Source organism: Hyperoodon ampullatus (assembly GCF_949752795.1).
Source record: "Hyperoodon ampullatus genome assembly, chromosome: 4".
NCBI classification, from domain to species: Eukaryota; Metazoa; Chordata; class Mammalia; order Artiodactyla; family Ziphiidae; genus Hyperoodon; species Hyperoodon ampullatus.
In genome coordinates this window covers 52,181,673-52,195,094 of record NC_136917.1, presented here as the reverse complement: position 1 = coordinate 52,195,094, position 13,422 = coordinate 52,181,673, and the positions used below count along the sequence as shown (strand labels likewise).

The 13,422-nt window shown below is 35.9% G+C and overlaps 1 protein-coding gene across 4 annotated transcripts in view; it reads left to right on the top strand.

The window, feature by feature from the left end:
* LOC307051570 (RNA-binding protein 27) overlaps positions 1-13,422 on the top strand; it is a 65,049-nt gene that overhangs the window by 40,713 nt on the left and 10,914 nt on the right. For 3 of the 4 annotated variants that reach the window (XM_079701998.1, XM_079701996.1, XM_079701995.1), the window contains 9 exons: positions 238-382; positions 826-979; positions 3,458-3,754; positions 5,098-5,238; positions 9,112-9,228; positions 10,615-10,689; positions 10,830-10,994; positions 12,370-12,474; positions 12,579-12,770. In XM_079701998.1, coding sequence (XP_079558124.1) covers positions 238-382; positions 826-979; positions 3,458-3,754; positions 5,098-5,238; positions 9,112-9,228; positions 10,615-10,689; positions 10,830-10,994; positions 12,370-12,474; positions 12,579-12,770 — 1,391 coding nt within the window. The remainder of the gene's footprint in view (positions 1-237; positions 383-825; positions 980-3,457; positions 3,755-5,097; positions 5,239-9,111; positions 9,229-10,614; positions 10,690-10,829; positions 10,995-12,369; positions 12,475-12,578; positions 12,771-13,422) is intronic. The other variant, XM_079701997.1, reaches the window with a different exon arrangement.

Here is a 13,422-nt window from a genome sequence, read left to right as displayed (position 1 = left end):
GTTGGCTAGGACTTTTTAAATGCGCATATTGTATTTTTGAAAAAGGAGAAAAAGGAGGCAATTGATAATTTATTTTTGCTGTTAAACATTTCTGAAAAGGGAATGGTAGTAGTCAGGTGCTATTCACAGTGATTTTTAGCTTTTTTTTTTTTTAGCTTTTGGACTAAATAATTTTAATCATTTGAAATTCCCCAAATACAATGCGTGGTCAGTAATGTTAATTTTTGTTTTCTACAGCTGCTAACATTGTCATCCAGACTGAACCACCAGTTCCTGTTTCAATGAATAGCAACATAACCAGAGTAGTTCTTGAACCAGATAGCCGGAAAAGAGCTATGAGTGGTTTGGAAGGGCCACTGACAAAGAAACCTTGGCTGGGAAAGTAAGATAATTTGCTAATTAGTAACATCTAATTGATGTTTCTGATTTTTTGTTTGCAGTAGTAAATTTGTAAAATTAAGAGTTGTCATTAATCATTAATTTTCAATCTATGTGCCTCAAAGCTAAGTTTCCCAGAGGCATCATTAGTATGTCTTAAATATTGAAAAGTTAACAGAATATTGATAATAGATATTAGTAATTTGTACTAATTTCTAGGCCTAACCCAGTATTAGAATTATTGAGACATCAGTCTTCTTTCTTTCTCTCTACCTGTTTGGTTCCCATGTAATAAGGATAATGTGAAAATTACCTAGTCATTTCTGAAGAATGTTAAGTGCTTACAAAGGATACTTGAATAAATATAAACTTACATTCTTTGCTGATTATCTCTTGCCTAGGCATAATGTAGGAGAATTAACCAAGATCTGTTAATATTCCTTTCAGGCAAGGGAATAACAATCAGAGTAAACCAGGATTCTTGAGAAAGAATCAGTATACAAACACCAAATTAGAGGTCAAGAAAATCCCTCAGGAATTGAACAACATTACCAAGCTCAATGAACACTTCAGCAAATTTGGAACTATTGTTAATATCCAGGTAGGTGTGGCTATGTTGGTGACAAAATCCATGTATATAATGTATCTTCAAAAATATTCCTATCAGCTTACCTTGCTTAAACAACCCAGTGATTAGTCTGATCATCTCTGCTATGTGTTTTAAATTCCACTGTGTACCTGTATGCCCAACTTTATGACGGAGTTGTTGTGCTGAATTTGTCCTCTGAATTCATTTGGTTCTTTTCTTTTTTTTTTTGGGCGGTACACGGGCCTCTCACTGCTGTGGCCTCTCCTGTTGCGGGGCACAGGCTCCGGACGCGCAGGCTTAGTGGCCATGGCTCACAGTCCCAGCCGCTCCACGGCATGTGGGATCCTCCCGGACCGGGGCACGAACTCGTGTCCCCTGCATCGGCAGGCGGACTCTCAACCACTGGGCCACCAAGGAAGCCCCCATTTGGTTCTTTTCTGCAGCCTCTTCCTGAAAGACAGTGGGCCAGTTATTTTATTTTTGTTCATAGTTGTACCTCTGGACAGATGACTTTTTTACCTGCTTTAGTGTTCTAACTAAGTAGGTGAGATTTTTGGTAACTTCTAAGATTGTAATTTTGTTCACTGACTGGCTTTTATTTTGTGAAATATTAATTGGTTAAGGATGGTTCTAATCTTGAGAATTTTAGGCACTGTAACATATAATCTAACATCAAATAAATCGTAGCTTTTATATTTTGCTGTGTGTTTGTTAGATATTTGAATTTATCAATTGTGGTTGGGTGTTACGCTGTAATTGAGGGTACTAGAAGGTCTGTTTAAGTTGGGATTTCAGTCAGTTACCCCTGACACTCAGTGTTGCCATCAAACCAAAATATGATTTATGTGTCTCTAACTACCTTTTTTCTCTTAAATTTTTCCTAGGTCATTATTCTTTATGGCATTTAGAAAAATTAGGAAGCTTTTAATGTAAATGAGTATATGAGTCTGCTTGGGTTCCCATAACAAATACCATAGACTGGGTGGTTTAAACAACAAAAATTTATTTGCGGGGAATCCAAGATCAGAATACTAGCCAATTTGGTTCCTGGTAAGGACTCTCTTGCTTGGAGATGGCCATCTTCTTGCTGTGTGCTCACATGATGGAAGGAGAGGGAATGGAAGAGACAGAGAGAGAGCTCTTCCTATAAGGTCACCAGTCCTGTCTGATTAGGGCCCCACCCCTTTGATCTCATTTAACCTTATTTACCTCCTAAAAACTCTGTCTCCAAATACAGTCACATTGGGGGTTAGGGCTTCAACATATGAATTTGGGGAGGACATAACTCAGTCCATAGCAGTAGGCCATAATTTCTATAAGCACTATTCTCTATTTGGGGGAATTTATGTTGTTCTTATTATTTTTTATAAAAGCAATGCTATTGTGAGCCTCCTTTTGTATAAACCTTTTATTTTTTTATGATGCATTGCTGAATTAAAGGGAATTTTAAAACTTTTTATTTGAACTGCCAAATTGTTCTCCAAAAGGGTTGTGCCAGTTGATGCTCCCTAACGCAATGTGTGAACCTCATCAAAACTTTAATATGGATCCAGTAAAAATTTTTAGACCAGTTTCATAAATGAAAAATTGTACTTGCTTTAATTTGCTTTGTTTCTGTTCCTAGGTAGACCCTAACTTATATAGACCATTTGCAGTACTTTTGGATTTACCTGTCCACTGTCTTTGCCCACTTTTTTTTTTTTTTTTTTTTTTTTTTTTTGGCGGTATGCGGGCCTCTCACTGTTGTGGCCTCTCCCGTTGCGGAGCACAGGCTCCGGATGCGCAGGCTCAGCGGCCATGGCTCACGGGCCCAGCCGCTCCGCGGCATGTGGGATCTTCCCGGACCGGGGCATGAACCCGTGTCCCCTGCATTGGCAGGCGGACTCTCAACCACTGCGCCACCAGGGAAGCCCTCTTTGCCCATTTTTTTATGAAGGCATTTATAATAATGCTTTTCCAAACCTTTGCCTGTCATATATATGAAAATTACTTTTTCGTTTTGTCATTTATTTTGTTTGTGGCAGGTTTGGACTGACAGTGGTTTAAAATTTTATTTGGTCAAATTCGCTGTTTGTCTTTATGGGTCCTACCTTTATAGGTGTACATAAAAAGGCTTTCCAAAGCCTCAGATTATACAGATATTCACCTTTTTTCCCTGGGTTTTTTTTTGTTTGTTTGTTTGTAAAATGTTTTCTCTCTCTGGAGTTTATTTGGATGTGTAAGATACCAGGGAGGAATCTAACAACTTTTCCCCAAGTGGTTATGTAACATCACTAGGATTATTTATTAAATAATCCAATATTCTTTCATATATAATGTTGAAATACACATGTTATCTTTTAAGGGATAGCTAACTTTATTTACATAGGATTCACAATGGATTTCAGCAGGCTGTTTTCTACTTCTGAATTTTTTATCAATAATTTATCAATATTTGCTTAACTACAATCATTAATTTATGTGTGTTGTTGCTGTTGTTTTTTCTTATAGGTTGCTTTTAAGGGAGATCCAGAAGCAGCCCTCATCCAGTATCTTACCAATGAGGAGGCCAGAAAAGCCATTTCCAGCACTGAAGCAGTTCTAAACAACCGGTTCATTCGAGTCCTGTGGCACAGGGAAAATAATGAGCAGCCAGCACTACAGTCGCCAACACAGCTGCTCCTGCAACAGCAGCAAACACTTAGTCACCTGTCACAGCAGCACCATCACCTGCCACAGCACCTTCATCAGCAGCAAGTGCTGGTGGCCCCGTCTCCTCCCTCAACGGTACATGGGGGTATTCAGAAGGTAATCTACTGGTTCACAAGGAATTAAAGGTCCTTTAGTCCCATCCTCTAGATCATTGTTTCTCAATTTGTGGTCCTGGGGTCTTCTACGTCAGAGCCATTCAGTTTGATTTATAGACCGGCAGCATCTAATCTCCTAGGAGCTTATTAGACATGCAGCTTCTTAGGCTTTACCTCAACTTACTGAATTAGAATCACTATGGGTGTGGCCCAGTAATCCGTTTTAACAGGCTTTCCAGGTGATTATGTACCTTGAAGGTTGAGAAGTGCTGTGTTGCATCAAAATCACTGATCTGGGTGCACATTCCTGGGTCTTACCTTCTCAGATCTACAGAGTCAGTCTCTAGATATGGGACCCATAAATCTGCATGTTTAAGAAATACCTTTAGTGATTCTTCTCAACACCAAAGTATGATAGCCATCCACGACCAAACAACTTTGAATCTAGAACAGCTTCTTTGTTTTGTGTTAGAATCAGTCACTCTTATAGCGATCCTTTTGTCCCACTTTTTCTCATATAGAAAAGTTCTGTTCTCTTTAAAAGTGAAATGGGAGCTCCAAGAGACTGGGATTTTGTCTGTTGTATTCATTTGATCCCTAGTGCCTAAAACAAGGCCTGGCATACAGTGCTCAAAACATATTTGAATGAATAGATGAACGAAGGAAAGAACAAACCACCATGCATTAGAACCATTCAGATATTGATGATAATGTTAATCTCCTTCTGGGCATTCTCTTGTTTGGATTAAATGAATTCAGATTGAAAAAAAAAAGTATTCTTTAACAGTACATAGTATTAACTCCATTTATCATCGTGTTTATTTTCAGTTAAGCCTGCATTTCTTTTGTCTCTGCCCCATTTCATGTTAGGGCCAAAGGTAAATGTTCCCCCAGGTGTTGGCTGAACGGTGTATGAAAGAGTGATACAATCACCTCTGTGATCCATTAGACCCTGTTCTATTAATGCAGCCCAAGATTATGTTATGTTTTTAGGGTGGCCATATCACAGTTATTCTTATTAAGCTACTGTCAATTAAAACCTTTAAGTCTTAAAAAGCATTACATATTGAAGGGAACATTAAGAAAATTATAAGAAAGTTTTTTCTGTATGAGTATATACACATATGCATGCATAATTTCAAACATCCAAAAAAGTATGGATACTAACAGTCATTTGTATATCTACCTCTTCACTTAAAAAAATCAAACCTTACAGATAATTGAAGCACCCTTCCTTCGCATTTCCTTATCTTCCTCCCCAGGGTAATCACTGTCCTAAATTTGTATCATTCCTAGGCATTTAAAAAAACTTCCACCATAAATATGTTTATTTTGTACATGCAGATGATGAGCAAACCACAGACATCAGGTGCATATGTTCTTAACAAAGTTCCTGTGAAACATCGTCTTGGACATGCAAGTGGTAACCAGAGTGATGCAGCACACTTGTTGAATCAGTCAGGTGGTGCTGGAGATGATTGCCAGGTATATATTTCTGTGGACCTTTAAAGATATTTAGAGTTCTTCAGTGACACAAAGAAATTAACAAATTGATTAGCACCCATATTTATAATGTCTTATTTCCTCAATCAAGATAATTGTGAGAACTAACCTAAATGTGGCCGGTAAACTTCCCTAATTTCCATGATCGAGCCAGAAATTTGCTAGTTAAATTTTCTTTTCCTATTCAAAGCTAAATAGGAATTTGAAATTTTTAGCCATTTATTAATAGATGTCTTTATTAATCCATTCCTTTTATAATGTTTCTTCTTTAATATAATTAAGAACATCATGAAGGGGATTCAGTCATAGTCAATTCAAGAGTCAGATTTTGAAATATGTTTTTAAGTAGTTTTCTTTCCTTTTGGGAATATATCTATATGATGACTCTCCAGAATGGTGATTTTTTTTTCCAAGAGAGCTAGGAAAACTGAAAAAGAATAGGTGGGGTTAGCCCTCCTAGACATTAAAAAATACTGTGAAGTCAGTATAACTCAGACACTTTGATACTGGCACATGAAGAGACAGACCAGTGGAATAGAATTGAAGACTGAGATTATAGACTCACTCGCAAATAGGAATTTATCATGTGCTAACACATTATCTCAGTTCAGCGGGGAAAGTATGGACTCTTTGGTAAATGGTATTGGGATAACTAGATAGCCTGATAGAAAAAAAAAATTAGATCCATTTTTTAAATTACATAATAAACCAGGATAATGTCCACAAGGACCTGAAATTTATATGCTGACGGTAATGCTAAATGGTACAGCCTCCGTGAAAGGAGATTTGGCAGCATCTAGCAAAATTATGTATGCATTTACTCTAAACCAATAATCCTCCTCTAAGAACCTGTGCCAAAGATATACTAGTCAAACTATGGAAAGACATATGAGCAAGGCTAGGGAATGTAGACTCTCTTCAATAGCTAAAGACTGGAAACAGTCCAGTGTCCATCATTAGGGGACTGGTTACTTAAAATGTAGTACATGCATACAATAGCATATGTGTAACTTTGCAAAGGAATGACGAATATCTTTATGTATACCATGAGGTGATCATCAGGATACATTAAGTAAAAAAAGCAAAATGGGACAAAAAATGTAGAGTCAGCCACTGTTTATTTAAGAAAGTAGGGGCAATGAATACATATAAGTACTTGCTTATGATAGAAAAAAAACAAAAAAAAGTAACCCATATAATTTAAATCTTGGTGGTTACGGCAAGGATAGAAGAAACTAGACAACTTTAAAAACCTCCAAAACATTTCTTAATTCTGTCCACCAAAAAGGTCTAGAAACAATGACCCAGCCTGATGGTAATGAACCTTGACATGCCCCTTCGCCCAGCTCCAAAAGGAACCAGGGATCCTTGAAGAAATGTCTGTCCCTAGATCTGCGGCTGACAGTGTTCCAGATGAGCCTAGAATACTTTGTCAAACCAGAAAGCGAGATTGTCAAAGATTACTAGCATCCTATCAAAGAATGAAAAAATGTCATAAAGGCTCTAGAACTACTCACCAATCTAAAGGAAATTCAGAGGACAGAGGGACGTGTTAAAGGATACCATAGAATCCTGTAGTGAATACTACAGGATGAATGACCTGGTTTCTTCCAGAAGTGATTTGCAAAGAAAAGAAAGATACAGAGAGAGAGACGGAATTAAAGGAGACTTCAAAGAGATATAACCAATTGCATTTATATGGACCTTAGTAGGTCCTAATTAAATTTGTGAAAAAAATGTTTAGAAAATTATAATAGAATCTGGAAATGTGACTATTTAATGATATTAAAGAATTGTTATACCTTTTAAGTGTGACAACGGTATTGTGGTTTTACTTAAAAAGAAAGGAGTCCTTATCTTTTAGAGATACAACTGAATTATTTACAGATAAAATAATGTGTATTATGATGATGTAGTTGGGGGTTTAAATAAAACAAGGTTATTTTATATAAAATAATGTAAATTAATTAATGATTTTACATAAAATAATGTAAATTGATGATTGTTTCTGCTTGCTGATGGATACGTCAAGTTTTTTATATATAATTTTGTACTTTTGTTTGTTTCAAAAATTTGATACTAAAATATAGAAAAACAAAAGCAATCTCAGACTTTGAAGTCACACAGCCCTGACGGACTTGACCTGCCTCTTACTAGCTGTGTTAAATAACTGGCGAGCATTGGTTTCCTTTTCAATAAACTCAGTTGCTATGGGGATTAAAAAATGTCATGTTGGTAAAGCATAAAAGAGAAGTGCTTATTTGCACATAATAAGTGCTCAGTAACTTGTAGGTAGTGCCATTTTTATTTTGATAAATAGTAATAACAGCACGAACATCATCTCTGCAGGTTCCTACAGTACTTGAGAGAGTTTCCTGTGTATTTAAAGTAGCTTAATTTTTAGGACAATTAAGTATTGTATGATTGAGATAAGTTTTGTATTTGTATATATTGCGTGATTGAATTTTCCATGAATTTCTTAGTATTATATCCTGTGTCCCTTATATCATATATTCAAAGTTAATTTAAAAATAAAAGAGTGGAGTATGTTAGGGAAGACTTGAACCAGAGAGGTGTTAATACACCATATTGCTCTGCTATGCCTTAAAGAGGGGAAGATTAACTGGAGTCATCTGTTCAGAAAGGAATCTAAATACCAAAACAAGCACAGTAAAGATGGTCACCATTTTACTTGCAAAGTTAGATCTGTGAGCTAACTACTTGTCTTATGGTTGGTTGTAAACTCATATAACATTTGATTAAATATAATATTAAGATTATGACTGCAAAGTACCTTAATTCTTAGGAGGGTTTGCAATTATTAGAAACATGCATTCTTTTTTTTTTTTTTTTTTTTTTTTTTTTTTTTTTTTTTTTGCGGTACGCGGGCCTCTCACTGTTGTGGCCTCTCCCGTTGCAGAGCACAGGCTCTGGACGCGCAGGCTCAGTGGCCATGGCTCACGGGCCCAGCCGCTCCGCAGCATGTGGGATCTTCCCGGACCGGGGCACGAACCCGTGTCCCCTGCATCGGCAGGCAGACTCTCAACTACTGCGCCACCAGGGAAGCCCGAAACATGCATTCTTATTTGGCTTTGTGGAAAATAGCTTAATGACATTACCCCCACAAAGACCTCCAGGAACACACCTGTATAAACAACTCTTATTCAGTGAGGGAGTATACACAGTGAAACCATGGAACATCTCATTTAGAGGGTGTTAGCAAGGACTTATGTTAGGATTGGCTTTGTTAGGTGATTCGTTGGAGGGTTAAAGGAAACAGGAGTAATTCTATGATCAGATTTCCTAATATGTTTACCTAGAAGGAGGAAAGACTAGAATTACGCCAAAGCTGTAATTGGTAAAGAAGCTGTAGTCACTCATATTAGCCAGGGTAGAGAGATGTTTAGCCATTTTTATGGTTTGGATAGTATTCATGGTTTGTGTGTGTGTGTGTTCAGTCGTGATAATGGAGTGATCTTGTTTTTGCCTTGATCCACCATGGGCACAAGAGTGACCTTGTCTGAGGTTGATGTTCTATGAAAATTGTTTATGTTTAACAAGGGGACACTAAGGCCTAGCTGTGAGTGGCAGTCTAGCTCCTAGATGTCAGGAGTTGTTGTTCTTTTCCCACAATTAAAAAAATATAAAGAAAAGAAAGATAAGTGATTGTATTCAGAAACACAACATTATTGCTTAAAATTAGTTTTTTTTATATTTGAATGACAATTGAGTTTATGTATAAAGAACTTGTTTTATAAATGAAGTTTTTAAATGTAAAAAAATATATGGAGTCTTTTTTAAAAATGATTTTAAGGTATTGCTAAGATTTAATTTAATTATATCTGTGTTTCATAGATATTTTCAGCTCCAGGCCATCCAAAAATGATCTACAGCTCAAACTTAAAGACAGCTTCAAAACTTTGTTCAGGATCAAAGTCTCACGATGTCCAAGAAGTTCTTAAAAAGAAGCAGGTAACAGCCTCAATTCTTCTTTCCTTCAAGAGGAAAGGATCTATTGAATTCTTTTTTTATTATTATTAAATTTATTTATTTATTTTTGGCTGCGTTGGGTCTTCGTTGTGTGTGGGCTTTCTCTAGTTGCGGCGAGCAGGGGCTACTCTTCGCTGCGGTGCGTGGGCTTCTCATCACGGTGGCTTCTCTTGTTGTGGAGCACGGGCTCTAGGCACACGGGCTTCAGTAGTTGTGGCACGCAGGCATCAGTAGTTGTGGCTCGCGGGCTCTAGAGTGCAGGCTCAGTAGTTGTGGCTCGCAGGCTCTAGAGCGCAGGCTCAGTAGTTGTGGCGCACGGGCTTAGTTGCTCCACAGCATGTGGGATCTTCCCGGACCAGGGCCCGAACCCGTGTCCACTGCATTGGCAGGCAGATTTTCAACCACTGCGCCACCAGGGAAGTCCGGGATCTGTTGAATTCTTAAGTGATTATATTAACACCTCTGAACAGTTCATGTTGTTATGGAACTACATTATAACATTTATTTAGCTGCTGCTTGATGCATTGTACACTTGAAAAAAAGATGAGCAAACAGAAAAAATGTTTTGCAGTTGCCTTTCAGTGGCTACATCAAGCACAAAGAAAGAACTTTTTTCTATGTAAAAGTAAAAGACACTGAGCTGTCATCTTCCCCCCCCGCCCGCCCCCCGCAAGGGAGAGAAACAAAACACTTTTATTTGATTATTTTCTCTTTTAATTCCTTTCTGGCTTCGTAAGTTAGATAATATTTCATGCGAAGTGTAACAATTATGTAGTTATTATTCATGTGACTCAGTTCTGAGTTTCATTATCATCTTAGATTTAAACTCACATAGAGTTTTTCAAATAAAATAGTTATTTATATATATTATCTCAGTATAATTGGAGATTTAATTAATAGAGGGGTTGGAGGCAACATTTTCCAGGCAAAAATCCATAGATTTTGCTATCATTTCTAACCTATAGCTGCATGTCATTTTTAGACTTTAGACTTTATTTTTAGACTTAAAACTTCAAAAATAAGGATTTCGCTTATTACGAATCCTGGGGAAGTGAAAACAGCTCTTGTTTTTCTTTACATATATATTCAGGTCATTTAAGTGAATAAACCTCATAGATACAGCTAATTAGTGTTCAGTATTTTAAATATTAAAGTACAGTTACAAACATAAACTCTTTTATATTGGAAGTGTTAGGGAAAATAGGTTTAAAGGTTTCATCTCTGGCTTCAGCTATTTGTTGATTAGGAGGAAAATCTGTCTCGTATAAGGGATGACTCAGAAGAAATGAGTTGAGACTGTAGTAGCCATATGTATCATGGGCAAACTTAGTTATTCATTACTGATTTTTTCTTTACCTGTTCATACAGGAAGCAATGAAGCTACAACAAGATATGAGGAAAAAGAGGCAAGAAATGTTAGAAAAACAAATAGAATGCCAAAAGGTAAGATAAATGTTCATTATTTGCATGCTGGAATTGATGTATGGAATGGATTTTACAAAGATATCCCCAATAAAGTTTTAAAGGTTACTTATACTAAAATTTACTAAGTATAGCTTTACTTTTTGCTATTTATTTTATAGATGTTAATATCCAAGCTAGAAAAAAACAAAAACATGAAACCAGAAGAGAGAGCAAATATAATGAAGACTTTAAAAGAGCTTGGAGAAAAGATCTCACAATTGAAAGATGAGTTAAAAACATCTTCTGCAGTCTCCACACCATCTAAAGTAAAGACAAAAACAGAGGTACCTATTTGCATTTTTCATTCAGCATAGGGTTATTGAACATCTGTGGTGTGCTTGGCACTTTAAAAGTGCAGTGGAACCCTTAGGTAGCTAATAGTCTAGTGTGAGACAATTGTAAGTATCTTTTTTTTTTTTTAATGTTTCTGTAGATGCTGTACACTCCCTGAAAGAAGTGATAATACCCGGTTTGAACAAAGATGTTTTTAACTGAATTTTTTTGTTCTCCATGCTGATGATGTAACTGCTTAGAGTGATGGCAAAGAAAGAGACATTTCCTATTTCCGCAGCTTTTTCCCTAATTTTTTAATAATGTTGTAATGCAGCCATCCCTTTTAATATTGAAAAGATATCATTGACTTTAGTATGGGTAAAAATATGGCTTTCTACTGAAAAGAATAATCAAAAGTTCTAGATACATTTAAGCCTAATTTTGTTCATTTCTATTTGCTTCCTTACCGTAGAAGAATACTTGCTTTTACACCATGGTTCCATCATTATTCTACAGCTCTGTAGTGGGATTTTAGATAAATTTGCAGCCCTTTGAGAACTGGGAATAAATTTGTCAGATATATATATATATATATATATATATATATATATAATGCAAATTTTTATGTACAGTATTATATTACATTTGAAATTGTGGTTCTCTGTTATAAAAGGAATGTAAAGTGTTTCATTAAGATTGCTTTTACACAACATTGTAAATCAACTATACTCCAATAAAAATTTTTTGAAAAAGATTAATTTATGATCTAAAAAAAGAAAAAATGATTGCTTTTTAAAAATATAATTAAAATGTTATTTTAATTGAAATTTCCCCCAATTATAAAAAGAGCATTTAATTATAGAAAGAAATTTAAGAGAATATGGGGGAAAGAAAATCTCTCATAGTCACACCAGCTAAAGGCTGATAATTTGTTTCTTACCAAAAAAAAAAAAGAGTGGCAATAGTTATAGGGTTCAGATCTGAAAGCAATTATGTAACTGTTATGTTTGTACTATTAGTGAATTTTTATTGTGTAATTTATTTTGCCCTATTATGTTTCACTTGTGATGCTTTATTATGTTCTCAGCTCCCTCATCTCAGATGACTGTTTCCAAGGTCTGATTTTTAGGCCATCTTAATTAAGCATTTGTAATACTGCTTGCTTATTAAGCAGTAATACTGTTTATTGTTACTACTGATAACATTATACTCTCTACATGTTTTCAGTATTATACCTGTAAAGTTACTTTCCTTAAAACACCCATGTTTATTGCGTACTCTCACATTTACCCAGAAGAGATGTGTGTCATTCTGTAAGTGTAATATTGTGAACAAGATTTTGTAGGTTGTCTAAAAAATACATTTTTACTCTTAATTTTTCCAAAGGCCCAAAAAGAACTATTAGATACCGAACTGGACCTTCACAAGAGGCTATCCTCAGGAGAAGACACAACAGAGTTACGGAAAAAACTCAGTCAGTTACAGGTTGAGGTGAGACTTAAGAGGAGTTACCCACTACATTTAACATCTCAAAAAATAGTTTTCCTAGATTTAGTCTGATAATGTGTTATATTCTGCTTTTTGTTGTTATTCAGGCTGCACGATTAGGTATTTTACCTGTGGGTCGAGGAAAGACCATGTCCTCTCAAGGTCGAGGAAGAGGCCGAGGCCGTGGAGGAAGAGGAAGGGGTTCACTAAATCACATGGTGGTGGACCACCGGCCTAAAGCACTAACAGTTGGGGGATTCATTGAGGAGGAGAAAGATGACTTACTTCAGCATTTTTCAGTAAGTTTTTAAAGTAATCAATGCCAACTCTAAAAGCATTGTATTTAGCATTTCCTTGCTGCCTTCTGTATAAATGTCAAATGTTTTATAGATTAGAAAATTAAGTTGTAAAATAATGGGTATTAGCAAATTCCTATTAATATATTTGAAGGTCAAGAAGCAGCTCATGATATATTCCATAATACTTAACATAAATGCATTTGTAGCAACAAGTTATTCGAAAGCTATATTTGATTTTTGCTTTAGGGTTTATTACATGGTTTACCAGGTGTTTATAATCAATAAGTGAAAATAGCCTGTGTTGGAGCCGAAATCCAAAGGAAGAATTTGTTAGGAGAAGAGTCATGTTTAGTTATATTCTGTATACAGTGGTGACCACTTAGTTTTAGACAAATCTGCAAATAGATATTTGCCACAGGTGAATGTTTTTATTATTTTGCACATAAACAGTATATTCTCTTTCTAACCACTCATTAATTCATTCAGTAAATATTTTTTGAGTGTTATTTGTGCTAGAGCATTTTCATACATGATCTCATGTAACCTTAAATAACTGTATAAAGTGCAGGTAGAAACCCATGTGTACAGATCAGAAAACTAAAGCTTAAAAAAGTCACCCAAGATCATACAGTTAATAAGTGGCAGGACCAAG